Below are 18,106 nucleotides of genomic sequence, written 5' to 3'. Positions count from 1 at the left end.
TAGTCTATGAACATTTTATGTATGATTTTTCTCATAACTTTTTGGAAGGTTTATTATTTATTTCTGGTTATATTAAAGGTTAAGTTGCTTTGAATTAGTCCTGTGCATGTGAAGAATGTATGTGATAATTTTTCTGAATTGCCACTAGAAAATTGATGTATTTTATAAAATTGTCAAACATAACATTCATAAGAATAAAATGACAGAGGAAATTCGAAATGAATATTTTGAATATCATTAGTGTAAAATACCATAAAAATAGAATGTATAACTGGGAGAAATGAATGTATTTATGTCACAATTACACCAAATTGATATGTTTTGGGGGATTAAAAATCTTTTTTATAGACATTTAAAACACTCTGTAAAATGAAGATTTCAGAAAGTATAGAGCAAATTCGGGCTAATTTTTTTCGATAATTTGCCTGATTACTATATCTTTTTTACATTGTAAATTAATCTTGAACCTTTGAATATTCATCAGACAAAAATCTAAATATTTGACATTATATGGTCAATTGTAAAAATTGAGATGAAATTTCATGTGAATTCATAAAAACTGAGAATTTTGAAAAAATATCGAGGAAATTCGGATTAAATATATTTATTGAATATAAAGGATTTCATGTTATCTTTTCACCAGCTCATTTCATATGAATTAATCATCAAAAATAAGTAACAACTTTAATTTTATTGTGAAAGATATTTTTTCAGTCAGCAAAATTTATTCATATGCATAAATTTCAAAATTTCTCTGTGTAAAAGTACTATTTTTAGGACTGACTTTCAAATGACCTTGACTGAAAATCAAGGCCGATGACACCAAAGTTTTTGGATGTTAAAAGAGTGTAAACAGTCTGAATATTGAGTATTCAGAAAATCAAGATTCTGCCATTATAAGAAATATGAGAAGAATCCATCCTTAATCTGGAAATTATTGAAACTACGAATTTCGGGAGGCGTTTAATTAACACATCCTTGCACTTTCACAATTTTTAACTTTATCCTTAATACTTAAGAAAAGTAGCAATTTTGTTGTGTATTAATGAATAATATTACATCTATAATCCAGAAAATTCAGAGTAAAAATGTGCGAAAGCAAAACCCAGTCACTTAAGTATTGTCAGCCCGTGCTCAGTGTTGTGTATTTGTGAACAGAGTTGAACAAATTGAATACACCCGTGAAACGTAAACCGTTTTTGTAAACAGGGCACGAGCTCTGTTGTTGTTAATGTTTACGTTTCACCGGGTGTGTTCAATTGTTAAACTCTGCACACACCACTGAGCACGGACTGACAATACTGGTGAGAGGATTTTGCTTTCTACATTTCTACTCTGAAATTTCTGCATTATAGTTTTAATATTTTTCATTAATAAAAAACAAAATTGCTAATTTTCTAAAGTTATAAGGATAAAGTTAAAATTTGTGAAAGTGCAAGGATGTGTCTATCAAACGCATCCAGAAATTTGAAGTTTCAATAACTTCCAGATAAAATAAGATTTTTATCAAATTTTCGTATGAAATGCTATAGCAACATATAAATCATGAAATTATACAGAAAATTTGAGTAAATATTAACTTCAAATCTGTGTCTAAGCACCTTTAAAGACGTACAACACACTGGGGGAGATAACTCTTGCGATTTCAATAAAACGTTTAACATAACGTTAAATTTGACCTTAATTACGAAGCGTCAAAATGACGAGCGATACGATCCCGATGTAATTAATGTAAAAAAAAAAATAGAATAGAGGTTTTTATTGTTGTTTCTTTAGGAATACCAAATCCTATCCTTGATCATTTGCGCAATTGCAATAAATCCGCCCCCCCCCCCTCCATAAAAAGGACAAGTTTCTTAAACTTCTTTAATTTAAATTTAGTTAATTAATTCTTTAATATTGTATTTATGATATACCTACACAAAGGCAATGTTTTTATCTAAAATGTTAATGCTACTCTACATTGCTTTTTCCCGTTACAATCGGCCGCATAACATTGAGAATAAAAAAATAACGGTATATCTAAATATTATCATAACTTTATCATTAAATAAACATTTTCTTGCTTTTCTTTTCTTTGAAAAAAAAAATTAAAAAAGAGTAACCGTTTTCAGAATGTCACTGATCAAAGAGAAACAACTCTAAAAATGTAGCGGTGTATGTCTTTCCTCCCCCTTAGCTGAGTTATTCCTATTGTTTTCTGAAGAATTATGGGCTTTTTCCCCTCACAAATACACAGATAAATTTACAGTGTGTTGCAAGGAACACAAGAACTGAAAGCCAAAGTTTATACAAATTAAAGTAAGTATCAACAGTGAAAAATTATTTACTGAAATTAATACAACGGTTGCACCCCACTGAGAAAATCTTTTACTGTAAACAGTTTCAGTTTGCATTTCCTCGAATAAAAACAAAACGATTGATACCAATGTAGATGATACCATTGTAGACGATTCAGGCACATGAATAATTTTAATATTGATAAATAATTTACAGTTTGGTATAATTGAAGTCAATATGGACGATTACATCATTTCCATTGATTGAAACAACAGAAGGATACAATATCCCAGGGGCTGGGTGGGTGGGGGGGGGTAGTGGGGGGCAACCCTCTCGTTTGAAAACAGAAATAATTTAAAACCTACATGTAGATATATTCCATTTTCATCACAAGAGAGTTGTACATACACCACTGTTGGTTCACTTAAAAAATAATATCCAATGCAAGTAGAAGTCATATAAAGGTTTGAAACTGCATCTGTGTGCATGAACTCCAAACCGGACACGTGGTAATAAAATCCTTAGAAACATAGTTTCACTAGATATAAATACAAAAAAAATATTTAGAATAACAAAAAATATTAGTAGTCAATATTTAATTTGTATACACGAATGAAGGACATTACTTTAGGAGTTCAATATGTGAAATATGTATATTATGCAGACGTAACCGATTTTTTTTTCAAGCTCTAATGTCCTGCACTGCAGAGAAGAATGGAGGGGGGAGGGGGTCTTAAAATTTCAGAAATTGCTTATTCATCTTCATTTAAATGCAGATGTAAAGTTTTATACTTGTGATAAATATAATGTACATTACATTTTTTAAGTAAAAGATATTTTCCAGCTAGGAATTTTTATTTGTATTTGTAGAATCAAAGCATTGCATTCGTCCCAAGTCTGAAAGACGCTGTGAGAAACGTAACTTACGGAGAGAGGGGAGGGGATATTTTCCGCTATAAATTCAAAACACGTCGTTTAAAAAATATTCAAAAAATTATCAAGAACATTTTGATCATCAGTTATAAGAATTAATTATTTTTTTCAAAATGAAACGACAGATTTTTTCATAAAAAATATTTCATTCGAAAATCAAGCATTTTTCAATTCAAAAATGAACCACAGTTTTTCAGTTTAAATTCTTCAAAATCGTTTTTCTCGAAGTGTGCCTCTACAAATTCACTTTGTTTGTGTGTTTAATAGTTAAACGAACGATTCAGCAAATTTTGACAGCTAGGCTAACCTTAAATATTTTAAAATAAGGGATTTTATAGTTAGTTGGTTGAAATTTTTTTGTACTCGTGATCAGCCAAAGGGGGGTAACTTTAGGAACTTCCTGTCCAAATTCGGCTCGAACGATTTTGACCAAAATGAATATACACATAGTAAACATTGTCATGTATAGGATATACAAAAACAGCGAAAATTAAACGACAGGAAATTTTTGGGGTAGGTGTGTTGTACATCCTGAAATAGTACTTTTCTACGAAAGCCTATTAGGATAAAATGGAAAGAAAAAAAATTATAAATTAAAAATTGAAATAACGCGGATAAAGGCGCTATTAGACCTTTTCAAAAGGCGATAATTACATTCAACATGTATTTTACTTATCAAGTGTGAGGAAAGCTACGGCATTCAAAATACCATAACACGGACAGGGGGTTAAAACGTTAAAGTATGCGTTTTATTTTGACGTCACAACAATGAACGCCGTGTAAGTGCAACGTCATAAGCGAAAATCAAAATTAACGCTCACATTGAACTGAAGCTGTTGCAACGGCTCTTCCATTAATTGTAACTTACCCTATGGATAATACAGGGATTTTGAAATATAAATCACCTTTGCAGTCAAGGCAAGGAGTTAAAAAATGTAAATATAAGCATTGAATCATTATTTTTTGAAAGATATAGTCTCATAACTGCAAAAGTGTGTGCAAACAAATTTTCATAACGCGCTAACGCGCTTTACTCAATTTGCATTTGTTTGCACACATCGTTGCAGTTATGAGACTATATATTTCAAAAAATAATGATTCGGTGCTAAAATATTTCGCCTTTCCAAAAGGCGTTATTACGCCTGTCCAAAAGGCGTTATTACGTCTGTCCAAAAGGCGTTAGTACACCTTTGTAAAAGGCATTATTACGCCTTTCCAAAAGGCGTTATTTTGCTTTTTTTAAAAGACGTTATAAAGCCTTTCCAAAAGGCGTTATTACTCCTTTTCAAAACGCGTTTTAACACCTTTTAAAAAGGCATTATTAAGCCTTTTCAAAAAGGTAATATAACGTTTTTTAAAAGACTTTATTACGCCTTTTGAAAATGCGTTATTATGCCTTTTGAATAGCTACTATTATGCCTTTGACAGGTTCGTGCTTTTAAAAGGGGGTGGGGGTAGCCTCCCAATGAATTGACAAGCAAACAAAAAACAAGAAACAACCACACCACCCCCCAAAAAAAAAAACCTTAAGTGCCTAAACTCCTGGGGGATCTTTTTCAAACTTTTCGGTAAATTTTTTTTAAATGCAATAATTTGCTGAAGTCTGCCCATACTGCAACAAAATGTTTAGGGACCAAGCAGCCAATAAATGAATTTTTATATTTAAACTATAGCAAGATTATTCTCCTAAAAAGTGGGGTGGGGAGGAGGCCTCGCACTCTTACTCGTACTACCGGCCTGTTTGAAAAGGTGGTATATATCCAAAAATGGAAAGGCGTTATTTCATGTTAATAAATATATGAAAGATTGAATCAAAGCCATCTTTATTTATGCAATCTTTAAAGATTTTTTTTATATTCCTGCACATCTCTCAGACAACTGTTTGCATGCGAATTAAGAGAAATCAAAGGATATGGATATGGGCAGATGCAATTGGGGCTTTGCTGTCCATATATTAAAAAAATCATGTCAAATTAAAATTAAAATATTTTTCTCTCCTCTAGGAAAAAAGCAGGCAAACTATTTGCATGGGTATAATGAGAATTTGTGAAATCCATGACCTTTGGTAGAGGTGTCTTGCATCAGAGAGAGACTAAGTTCGTTAAACATTGAAAATATATTACGCATTTAAAAATCGTTTTCCTGGAAATCTAATTACAATCTGTTAAAATTATACTTTGAGAAATTAGCCCTATTTTTGATTGTGAAATTCGTGTCCCAAGGGTAAGATTTAAGCTACCGGGGTGGGCTAAGTTAGTCATGTATTGAAAATAAAAGGCGTAATAACGCCTTTTGAAAAGGCATAATTATAAAAGGCATAATTACGCCTTTTTGAAAGGCGTAATAACGCCTTTTGCAAAGGCGTAATAATGCCTTTTGAAAAAGGTGTAATAACGTCTTTTCAAAAGGCGTAATAACACCTTTTGCAAAAGCGTAATAACGCCTTTTGCAAAGGAGTAAGTAAATTTTATTGCTTCTTTATTTATTATGATAAACCGTTCATTTCATTATTTTTTTGAATGACCCTCTTAAAAAGTGCTCCCCCGTACAGAATTCCCATATTTCACATTAATAGTAACGTCCTAATTTTTGTATTTTATTTTTCACGTATGCCTTAACTATCTATTACTTTTTTATTTGTCATCCTTATGTTCTTGTAAATTCTACACACTATTGTAAAATGGTGATGAGATTCAAATAAATGAATAAACTATCTATATTTTGCAGTTATCTATTAAAGTATTTCAGCAAACAAACATTGTCAATTATAGGCGATAATTCAGACTAAGTTATTTACAATGCAGAATGAACTTGCGTATCTCTTCTCGGCATTTTTAAATGTACCTGATACTTCAAGCATGCTTCATGGATTTTTTTTTCATATTAACACACACACACACACCCTCACACACACACACACACACACATATATATATATATATATATATAGTTCTGATCATGATCAAATATAAACATAATATTACTACATGTTACATCTTTATTGTCTTGTTTTTTTAAGTAGAGCTTACAATGTTGAAATATGTCGAGGATTGTTTTTTTTTTTCACGATTAAATGGCCTTCCGTAAAAAAAAAACAAGACCCTCATTTCTCCATAATATTTTAATTCTTTTTCATAATAGTTATTAGAAAAAAAACTTCGTGGAAAATTGATTTACAATACTTCAGGTGCTTACCTCTTTAAAGCACATATTATAGTTGAATGTCCGCTTTCATTTTTTTTAACAGGGCGCTTGCAAATATGTGTGGCTGATATTCTTTCATGTTACACATGAAGAGATTATTATATAGGTTACCAAAAATTATCAGAATTTCAAATAAAAAAAAGAATTTGAAGAATGGTTGGTACTAACTTAATCGATTACGTTGTTTTATTATAGGAACCCAAAATGCGTTAGGATTTTATCTTGCAGTTTTTGCAATTCAAAAATGCGGTAAGTGTTAACAAATATTTATTTCATTGAAATCAATGTCAATGGGTTTAATGTCCTTTTATCTAATAAACTATTTAAAAAATTGTATATTTTTCATAGCACAGGTGTTGTAAAGGAACTTTTCCCTAATAGTAGATTTTACCCCCGGAAAACTGGATTTAGGGGGGAAAGCTACTACATGTAAACAGTAGATCTTCCTTCAAAGCAGATTATTTCCCTTTCTGGTTTTTTGGTTTTTTTTTTGTTTTTTTTTTTTTTGTTTTTTTTTTCCAATATGAAAAGCCCAATCTGCCTTTAAATTGATGTTTTGTACATCAAACAACGTAAACTACATTTACATGTACTATATATTCTGTCATGAAAAATTGTTTGTATATAAATTAATGTATATATATGTATTAAATTTATTGTATTAATTCCTGGAATTATGTAAAAATTTAACTTAAGTAATGACATGATAAACAGATTTGAATTTTAAACTATCATAATAGAATTCAGATAAAATCTTTTACATGGTCAGTATGATAACAATGTTCATGCACATACACAAATGCACAAGCTATTTTGGTCTTTCCCATAACAAACAAATGGACTTAGCCATTATACTCCTATGGGAGAAGGGGGGGGGGGGTAATCATTTTGTGAGATTGTTTCTCAAAGTTCCTCTAGTTTTAGAATGAAATACTTTTCTTTATGAAAAAAATATGAAATCAGACATTCATTTACTTCTTTCTAAGCAATTCGATTTAATCTTTTTGATAATTTCTTAAGTGAAGTAAAATCACAAATTAGGTTTTTTTCAAACATAATAATATATACAATCATGTATTGTGGTGCCAACAGACTTTTATGATTTTATAAAAATGTTATATTTAAAATGTGATTGATTTGTTATGACATATTTTTAAATTACATTTATAAATCTCCTTAAATAGCATACATGTAATTGTAATTTATCTGTTTATGACGGTAATACATGCTTTTCCATGACAATTCATGAAGAAGACATTGCAATTAAAATGTAAGTCAACCATAAATATAAAAATGAGTGATATAAAATACACTTTAGTAAACTGGAGTAAAAAAATAAAAGAATATATTGCTTATATTGCAATTTCCGATGTATGCTAAAAAGGTTAGTAAGTGTGTTAGGACATGTACATGTAGCTCAGATACGTCCTAGGTATGTTTTCTCAATTATATTAAAGTATTGAAAAGGATAGTCCGCCACAAATGTAGCCGTAATGAGATGGTGAGGGATTTATACTATATAGGACTTATGGGTTCTCCATGGGGGAAATCAGGCTTTAAAAGGGGGAAATACCACTACATGTATATAGACAGCTCTCCTTGAAGGAAGATCTATACTATATAGCCAGATTTGAGGGGGTGGTGTGTGCTTTTAATTATAAGTCAGCTTTCCAGCTTGGCTTGGAGAAAGCTTGCTATACAACAATGGTATTAAAAGATTGCACATTTGGTTATCAATGATGCTCACTCCTCCATGGTACCTGATCCCACCTCTGATGTTTTTGATGTCTTTTATTTTCTCTGCTCCCGATATGTTTTCCTTAAATGGACTTTGAGCTTGAATACTGTTCGTTATCTCCATTTTTCATTCTACTCAAGGTCATGAGATGAAGATGAGTTTCTTTGCATACACATTTTCTCCTCTTATTCCACAAAATAATACTTAAAGTTACATCTCAGAAGTAATAGTCTTTGTCATGTAATTTATCGAAAATAAACACTAGTAGGTAATTTTACAAATTACTGTTGCTCTTGCACTCTAGATGTACATTGATTTTAGAATTAGAGCACTTAGATGAAATGTGAAAACATGTTTAAAGCTTCAAAGGTTTTTTTTTTTTTAATTAAGAATTTTTGGCATGAGCATGCATCATGTAAGAGACATACTTTGTCGAAATGAGCATCTGGTGCATCAAAATTTGCACCGTATATTATTTGCACCATTGTTCCTTTCCTTGATCTAGAAGTTATTAACATTTTTGTTTCAATCTTATTTGTTTTTTAGCATTCTTTCCCTGCTTCTTGGGTTTACTTGTGTTCTAATCTTTATGTGTATGAAAAAGGAGTTGAAAAAGGATACCATTCCAATAATTCCTACACGATTAGTAAAGAAGAAATCAGGGCATGTTCCATATGAAGAGGAATCCTGTGATATTGAAACTGAACAATATCATCTTCAACACAAAAAGAAAGATAATACAAATCTGTTTAAGAGTAAGTTTAAATGAATTTATAATTAAATCCACAAATGCTTTTAGAATATCAAAGAAACAGATTTTTAATGAATCTCTCTCTCTTTCTCTCTCTATCTCTCACACACACATACATACACCTGCAAAATTATTTTGTTAAAACATTCTGATTGTACAAACAAGTACTCTCAAGTTTAAAAGATGCTTGAGTTTCTAAATGACAAATCTATGTAGTTTTTGGAAATCAAGTCTTCCAACTAGTGATTCAGAGATAGTCGCCAGCGATCGAAAAGTCGTCGTTGAAAGGTTGGCGATGCCGACAATCGATAGCATAGCACCAAAATCGATAGTCGCTATATATATGCATATATAGCTACTTTAAACATAATGCTAAATCTTAATATATATTAACTTTTTAGGTAGTGTTTCCTTTCCTAGGCCTTTCTTTGTTCAAAGAAGTCACACTGATTATTTTTATGTATCTTCCATGTGCACACATATAATGAATTTACTGTCCGTTCGCCTGTACTAAACAATGCATGTATATACTGAGTCAGTGAATGATTCGCTTGTTTGTTTGTTTGTTTGTTATTGTTTAACGTCCCTCTCGAGAATTTTTCACTCATATGGGGACTCCACCACTTGCCGATGGATAGCTACAAATTTTGACCTATACTCGGCACTCAGGGCCATTGAGCAGTGAGGGATATTTTTCGTGCCAGCACCTACTACGACACGGGACCTCGGTTTATATGGTCTCATCCGAAGGACCGGTCTCCACGTCCCACAGTGGGATTCGAACCCGCGACGTAAGGATCAACTCCTTACGCCGCGACTCTAGAGCAGACGCTCTAACCACTGCGCCACGCGGGCGACTGAATGATTCGTAAAAATGCTTTGAAAATTATAATAATGACTAAATCTAAATAAAATTCCCTTTTATTAATGCAAGGCATAATTCTTTTATGCAACAAAGAAATTGACGACGAAATAAAGCTATTAAGAGCACCACTCTCAAAAACATGGTCTTTTAACCTGATTTTCCTCTGCTCTCACACTTGAAACTATATTTTCAACTTTCCACTCCTACTCTGTGTATTATTTTTTACAGTTTAAACAATTATAGGTAAGTTAGAGGTGAAACACAAAGCTAGTGTTTTTTGATTCTATAAAACGAATTCACAAGAAGTATTGGAATTTTTATTGTGCATGCCTATACATGCTCTGTATACAATTTAAATTATTTCTCTGAATAAACTGATGAATTCAAATATGAACATTTAGAAGGTAGATGATTTGTTGAACTTTTTTTATATATATAAACAGGAAAAAATTTAAAAAAAAAACAAAAAAAAAAAAACAAAACAAAAAAAAAAAACAAGAAAATTTAACATCTTTTGAAAAAAATCAAAATTTTTAAACAAATTTATCATCTTATCAGTAGTTTAATATAAACATGATTAATGTCATAACAAATGAAACACGTTATTTACTTAGTTAACAATTAAAAATTAATTATATACTATTAAAATTCCTTTTCATTGAACTGAAATTTATGCAAGTGTGATTCTTTCCTTTAATAAATATAGTAAAATAGCAGCAGATTCATTTAAACTGAAATACAGACCTACATGTGTACTTATCAGTTATATTTAGACACTAGTGCGTATAACTACAAACATGATACAGGGCTTTTAATTATGTAAATAAAAATAAAACTTAAGAAATCTGAAATGTCCGATTATTTTCGATTATGAATCGAAATGGTGTTTCCGATTCGATTCGATAATCAGTCGGAATATCAATGGGTACCAATTGCGCCCCCTTATTAGCAGACCTATTTTTGTATTAATATGAAGCAGAATTAATTCAAAAACTTCTACACGAGAAGAAGAAAACACTTGCTGTGGCCTTTAACTCGACATTTAGGTATATCGACGGCGTATTATCAATTAACAATAGTTACTTCCATTTTTATCTCCACTCGATATATCCCAGTGAGCTTGAAAAAAAGATATTTTAGAGTCTAACACATGTTTGGACAATTTTCTAGAAAAAGACATAAATGGTAACCCAACAACAAAGCTTTATGATAAACGTGATGACTTTAATTTTTCAATCGTAAACATCCATAATTACTTATGTAGCCATATACCCTTTTCACCTGCATATCGGATTATTGTCTCCCAGTTGATTCGAACGCAAGAGCATGCTCTACGTATGAACAATTTCTCAAACAAGACAAGCTATTTACAAACATGTTGATGAAACACGGATATCAACAATCTCGTTTGAAGTCATCATTTCGCAAGTTTTATGGTCGATACAATCACCTAGTCAGCAAAATACAATCTATCATTGAGTCAAATGCTGACTGACATTTTTCATACTTATTGTTAAGTCATTACAAACTGAAATGTCTACGGATTTTGCCGTTTTTCCCAATCATGACAAGGAGCACACCGCGGGTGTGACCGGTCAGCTGAGGATGCAAATTCCTCCATGGTACCTGATTCCACCTTTGATATTTTTGGAGTTTTGAAGGTGTTTGCTTTGCTCCCGATTTGTATCGTTTTACTTGTAATGGACTTGAATACTGTTCATTATCTCCATATTTCATCCAGAAGTTGTAGTTTGGAACCATATTTTACAAAGAAATTAGGCAGTAGAGAGAACATTTCTTTTGTCTGTTTCTTTTAAATACGAGGGTTGTTCGAAAAGTTCGTGGACAATGTCAATCCTCGTTATACTACTTTCAAGAAATTTATTGTAAGCACATTATCACATGTAAAAATATTTATTTTGTTGATGTGTGAAGTTTCATTCCATTCAAGTGAATAGAAATCAATTTACTTTATTTTAAAATCAACATGTTTGATAACCCCAGAGCAAACTAAACAACATTATAACGTAAAAATATAGCGTCATGAGGTTCACAAAATATTCTCCCTATACATTTCACACAGTCTGGTCCAATATCTGCTCATTTAAAACGTGTCTCTATCAATTGAAATTCATTTTATAAACAATTGTTCCAGTAGCATAATTTTGATTGTCAATGTTTTCCTTTTTTATCGCTTAACTATGCTTTCACAAGACCAGCAACCGTGAAATCCCTTCCCCTTTCCAAGACCTTACTAAATGAACGTTTTTGGGTTGATTCTTTAGAGATAATCCGTTTTCTCACAGATCGTCTTCGTCTGATACAGAGTTTCTATCATTCAAATACCGCCTGGGCCATTTACACACACATATGCATGACCCGTTTTTGAGATATTTCATGCTTTCTACAACATATTCATAATTTATTTTGACGTTTTCCAGAGTAAAACAGAAAATTGTATCGTAAACTGCTTCTCCGTGACGTTCGACGACGTCACCTTTTTTGTCTTTTTCAATGAGGACTACCTATCGTCAGATATTGATTTCTTTTCCATGAAGCAAACTATTAAGTCATAATTTTGAATATGAAAACGATGTAACAATTCTTAATTTGATCGTCTAGATTTATTTGGTTTTGAGCCATTTTACAGATGATATGACTACAGACTTTAATTAGCGTATTGTTTGTAAATTACTAAATTTTGACTTGCTCCGCGAACCAATTTTCGTACTTTTTAACTCCTAATAAATTTGAAATAAATCAAGATATTTAAAAAAAATTTCATACAAATAATTTGAATTTATTGTTAAAATATTTCTACCAAATTTGGGTATAATATGACGTTAAATAAAAAAAGATATGACAGAAGTCCACGAACTTTTCGAACAACCCTCGTACTTTGAGAAAATATGCATTATCTTCTTTGAAGGACGTTTGAACTATACATGCATGCTCAGAAAAGAAGTTTTATGCACTTAAAAATGTAATAAACGGAATGAAAATGATGACTACTGATTAAAGAAGTTTGATTAAATATTCTAGTGAGAGATTAGAGTACATTTACATGTAATCCACTGACTTCTATAGTAAGACGCGGGCCGGTAGTACTTAGTGATGGTGGGGTGGTGTTGGGGAGGGTGCAGTGAAAAAACGAATAATGACCCCAATAGGAAATGACCAGGGGTTATTTCGACGTCGAAAAATGACCACAAGCCGAAGAAAATATAATGTTGTGTAGAAAAAAACCTAATGGGAGTTAGTTTCTTAAATGTGCAACCTATAAGAAATGGACCCCGTTGAAAAATACCCACATCCAAATAGAGTAATACTAGTACAAAGTTTAAAAAAAGGTGATTAATGTCAGGGTTGGTTCTCAGCGTTTAATTCTCTTGCGTTTTTCTTTACGAATACTGGATAAACATGCAATTTACATGTAAAATAACAACATTACCTGTCATGTGTTTCTATTTATTAGACCTATTTTGTTCTCAGCACACGATAAAAATCGTACAGTTGTTAAATCACAGTGGCTATTGGTTAAAACTGTTACCTTTAGTTTCTTTTTCATCCGTTTCATATTTTTGATTGATTAATTGATTGTATGTGGTTTTACGTGCCATTTGGGAATGAATTTTTCACTTGTATAGAAATGCCATTGTATGGAGGTTAAAGACTTAAAATTTATCCCTATACTCGGCACCTGGGGCCATTGATCAATGAGGGTTCTTCAATTTGCCAAAGCCTAGCGTGACCTTGGAACTCGATTTTTAAACTCTGATCCGAAAGACTCTTAACTTTCACTTCTATTGCCGGGCGCTTGGCAAATAAACAGTGACTATCTATAGCTATGTTTTCGTCTTAGTTTTGACGCTGCGCGGCGAATGAGAAACGAACCCGGTCTTCCCGATCACGAAGTGAATAGATATTTAGATATTTTACTGATTATAGACGTTAATGATATGGCCACTAAAAACTAAATTATATGACGGAATGACGTACATGTATATATGTAGTAATATTCCACTATCGTTTGCATATGGTGTTGATGTTCCCAGGTTATTTGGTACACTAGAGCATGTTTTGATTACGATCAATTTTTAAACAGAGGCAGGACACTCAGGCAAATAAGTGATGGTACAAGTGTTCAACAGTCTCAATCAAAGTCAGCATTTCGAAAATTCCTGGGTTGTACATGTAATAATGACCTTGTTAGCAAATACATTTATTTATACTTTTCATTTTTCTATGTTTAATGTTAAAAATTTGTAATTTTAGAATATTGATAACTTTTACTAAACAAACAAACTATGAAGGTCATAACTTTAGTAAATACGGGATATAATGTAATAGTGCCGTTGAAGCCCAGAAAAAAATCTATAATTGTTCAAACAAATTAGATGTATGTTTTGAAAAATAAGATAATAGGTCTGAAGTCTGTTCTTCGTTCGGACGAACAAGATATCTGTGTGGACAAACAAGTTCCATCTTCGGATGAATTAAATAAAATTATACTCGTACGTTAGAAGAAAAAATATTAATTTTGTGGTCAGAATTGTTCGGACGCATTAGGTATTTGCTAAGCAAAATCTTAGAAAACTGCATCTGTTCGACAAGATTTGAAGTGTCTTCTTTGACAAGATTTATCATTTATTTGATAAAGGAGAACATCCAGAAAATCTAGGATGGTAAATGTTTATGTATAAAGCACATGGATCAAGTACTAATGCACGATGGGGTATTGCTAGTGGATATCTGATCAAGTTTTTTTTATTGACTACATTCTTTTGAGGTTTCTGGGGATTTGTGGAAGTTTTTTGGCAGTTTAGGTTAAAATTGCTTGTATTTCTACCTTTGTTTTTCAAAGACATGGAAAAGTAATTACTTAATTAATGCTTGTTTTTTAGGTTTTAATGAAAATGTACCCCAAATCCCGAAAACATCACGTTTTTCCTATCCTTCTTTAAGATACTTTAAAATTTGCTATATGTACGAAAATTGCACACATGTATAGGTAAACTGTTACAATGTAAAATAACTGACTTTAAAAAAACTTGCACTCAAACGCAACTTATTTAACCGGAAATAGACATTACAAAAAAAATTCTCTCTCCCTCTCTCTCTCTCTTTTAAAAATATATTTTGGGAGAAATCTTTTTAAACAGTGATACATTTTTCCAATCAATATGGAAGCGATTCCACAGACTGTAGATTGAAGTCGGTTAATAATGTCAATTTATAATCAAAGACAGATTATTTATTGGTAAGATTTAAAGAGACCAACATTTCATCGATGTATCCTCAATTTACCTCAGGAAAGCATTTTGGCCAATAATCCTCTTGGTTTATAATCTAAATATACATACCAGATAAAATCTGCAAAGGGTCAATTTTCCACGGGAGTCAATTTTCTTTACATAGAGTATGCAGATTATAACGGTCATGCCACTTTTTCTACCAGCAAGTCATTTTTAGACGTCAAAAAATGACTGTCGGTCATTATTCTACGGGGTCATTATTCGTCTTTACAACACCCTCCCTCTTCTGAGAATAGTTTTTTGTAGTTTGACTAGGTAAATTTATTTACCGGTTACATGTTCTACTATGACAATGTTATTTACATTTGGAAGCCCCCCCCCCCATTTTCTTGCTGTACTGTCGAACACAGATAAGTTCCTACATTAAAAAAATGTACCGAAAAGTTAGAAAAAGGTCTCCACCCAACCATCCCACGAAATAGGATTTTCGAGTTTGGGCAGGTGTTTTTCTAATTTACTTTTTTTTTTTAAAAGTTATTAATATTATAATTGTTTGGCTTGTCAAATTTTTAAGGCTTGCTCCCCCTTTCAAATACGTTGCTACGGGCCTGAAACGTAAAATTACTTTCTTTTTTCTCATGTCACCACGTGTCAGTCAAAACAGCACTAATTCCAAGTTACACTTCTGTGAATAGTTTACTTCAAATAATGACTGTATCGCATTAGTTTCAAAGTAGGAAGATTACTGAGAAATTCTCGAGTTTTATACATTCGTAAGGGTGGCTATTGTGGACTTTATAAATCGCGTAGTTCTCCCTTATTTCGGAAAAAAATCAAATCAAAAAAAAAAATCAAAGCAAGTAAAAAAACAACCAGAAAAGGTGATGCCCCAAAGTTATGTTCATGAAGGACATTTTTTATGTTTCAGATTTTTCACCTATTGGTGGGTCGGATTGGCGATTTCAAACCACTGTGCACTGCGTGGATTGGAATGAAACCTTTTTCACTAAATCTAATAAAGAAAGAAAACAGTTGATTCCTGGATGCTCCGAAGATCATGTTTATTTGGAATCAACCAACAATTCAGAATCTTCTCCCGTGTATAAATTTCCAGATGAATGCCTTAAAAGGGTCATTACTAAATTCTGCACACACGATCTCATTGTTCCAAATATCGTTCACTACATATGGTTAGGAAAGCGTGAATTTGAGTTCATTTATTTTGTGAGCTTCTATAGTACACATAAATACCAAAATCCATGTTTAATTTTTCTTTATTTTGATGTTTTACCCTTCGGGAAGTGGTGGAACTTACTTCTAAATATTGTTAGAAACATCGTTTATGTTAAAATAATACCACCAACCGAAATTTCAGGAAAGAAGATCAGTTGGGTGCAGCACAAGGCTGACATCATGAGACTGAGAATATTAAGAGGTCTTGGCTTGATTCATTCAAATTTACTTTATTCTCAAAAACATTCTAAATTCTTGTATAAATGTGTTAAAATTTGAATAAATATTTTCTACATTGATTATTTTTTTTTCAGAATACGGTGGCATATATATCGATACAGACCAATACGTCCTCAGATCACTTAATCAATTCAGAAATCATGATTGTACCATGGGAACGGCACATGATCAATCAATGGCTAGCGCATTGATATTTGCGGTGAAAAACGCTACATTTATTAACCTCTGGATTGATAGTTACAGAAACTACAATCCAAACATATGGGGAGGAAACTCTGTAACAATGGCAAGAAAACTCTCTCTTAGGTATCCACAGTATATCTGTGCCTTTGAACATCACTGCCTTTTTTTTCCACACGGGAATGTTTTGTATAACCAGAATTACAAATGGTCACACAGTTATGGGCTTCATCTGTATGGCAGAAGAGAACGGAGGGGGGAAGTTAGTAAATGGAATTTAGTTACAATAGGAAAATTAAACAATACAGTTGGTTCCGTTTTCAGATATATTCTGTTTGGAAGCAAAGAACTGTGCAAATAGTCCGGGGAAGCACACTGCAGTTTGATTTTTCTTAAACATAGGACGTGTGCTTCAGACATACTTTTATCTTCGTTTTCAGAAGTTCATAATAAACATCATTGAAAACTGAATACCGGTTCCTTCCGCTGTTGCAGAGAAAAGAATAAGCAGGTTTGAAGTGAGATTCACATCAAGAAATGGGGTAAAATATATGTTGTACAAATCTTACCCCCTGAAGATTTTATCATCCTCATAAAGGACAAACAGAATATGTATGAGAGGGAAGCCTTTTTTGTAGTTGAACAATGTTCAATTTCCCTTGATCACCAGACACTTTTCTGCGCAGTAACCCGTAATACTATGTATCGTAATCGGTGTTCAATGTAGGTATGTTTATTCTTCTGATTTTTCTTGATACATGTACATGTATAAACATCCGCCATACAATTTACCAAGTAAATTTTCTGAATTTAATTTTGATAAGTGAAATGTAAGTAAATGCATTAAGGTTTTTTTTTCTTTGATTTAAATTATTCAGTATTCTGTATGTTAGATTACTGCCATACAGAATTGATTGATTGTATGTTGTTTAACGTCCCATTTGAGAGTTTTTTCGCTCATATAGAGGCGTCACCGTATGCCAGTGAATGGCTTTAAATTAAATTTAGACCTATACTTGGCACTTAGGGTCTTTGAGCAGTGAGGGTTCTTTATCTTGCCAGCGCCAAACGTGACAGGGGACCTCGGTTTTTATGGTCTCATCCGAAAGATTCGTGACTTTCAGTTCTAGTACCGGGCGCTTGGCGAAGGAACAGTCACTACCTATTACGTCTTAGGTTTGACGCCGCGAACGAGAATCGAACCCGGGCCTCCCGATATACTAGTAATAGTATATACTAGTAAGTATGTACTAGCGAGCGCCCTACCACTAGGCTACTGTGACTGGTTTATACAAAATTGAAATTATAGTTGAAAATTGTCGTACCAAACCTCATTTGGTAGCAAAGGGAGACCTTAACACACTCGCTCTGTAGAATGAATGGATCAAGTTTCATATGTATGTTAAGCAATGATTAAGGAAGCTGTC

General features: G+C 32.3%; 1 protein-coding gene across 1 annotated transcript; it reads left to right on the top strand.

Moving 5' to 3' along the window:
* The first annotated feature begins 6,661 nt into the window (after positions 1–6,661).
* LOC133171991 (uncharacterized) lies at positions 6,662–17,454 on the top strand. Its single transcript, XM_061306786.1, has 4 exons — positions 6,662–6,666; positions 8,702–8,910; positions 15,955–16,461; positions 16,574–17,454. Exons 1-4 carry the CDS (start codon positions 6,662–6,664, stop codon positions 17,038–17,040), a joined length of 1,188 nt encoding a protein of 395 aa, XP_061162770.1. The 3' UTR covers positions 17,041–17,454.
* The last annotated feature ends 652 nt before the right edge of the window (positions 17,455–18,106 follow it).

The sequence above is a fragment of the Saccostrea echinata genome, unplaced genomic scaffold (genome assembly GCF_033153115.1).
Source record: "Saccostrea echinata isolate AGI-Se365-2 ecotype Australia unplaced genomic scaffold, CSIRO_AGI_Sech_v1 ptg000054l, whole genome shotgun sequence".
Classification (NCBI taxonomy): domain Eukaryota; kingdom Metazoa; phylum Mollusca; class Bivalvia; order Ostreida; family Ostreidae; genus Saccostrea; species Saccostrea echinata.
The sequence above is the reverse complement of the archived record's forward strand: the minus strand, read 5'-3'. Positions and strand labels throughout refer to the sequence as shown.

Coding starts and splice junctions, on each gene's coding strand:
- LOC133171991 (XM_061306786.1), top strand. Junction 8,911..15,954: donor TAATACAAATCTGTTTAAGA/GTAAGTTTAAAT, acceptor TTTATGTTTCAG/ATTTTTCACCTATTGGTGGG. Junction 16,462..16,573: donor GAGACTGAGAATATTAAGAG/GTCTTGGCTTGA, acceptor TTTTTTTTTCAG/AATACGGTGGCATATATATC.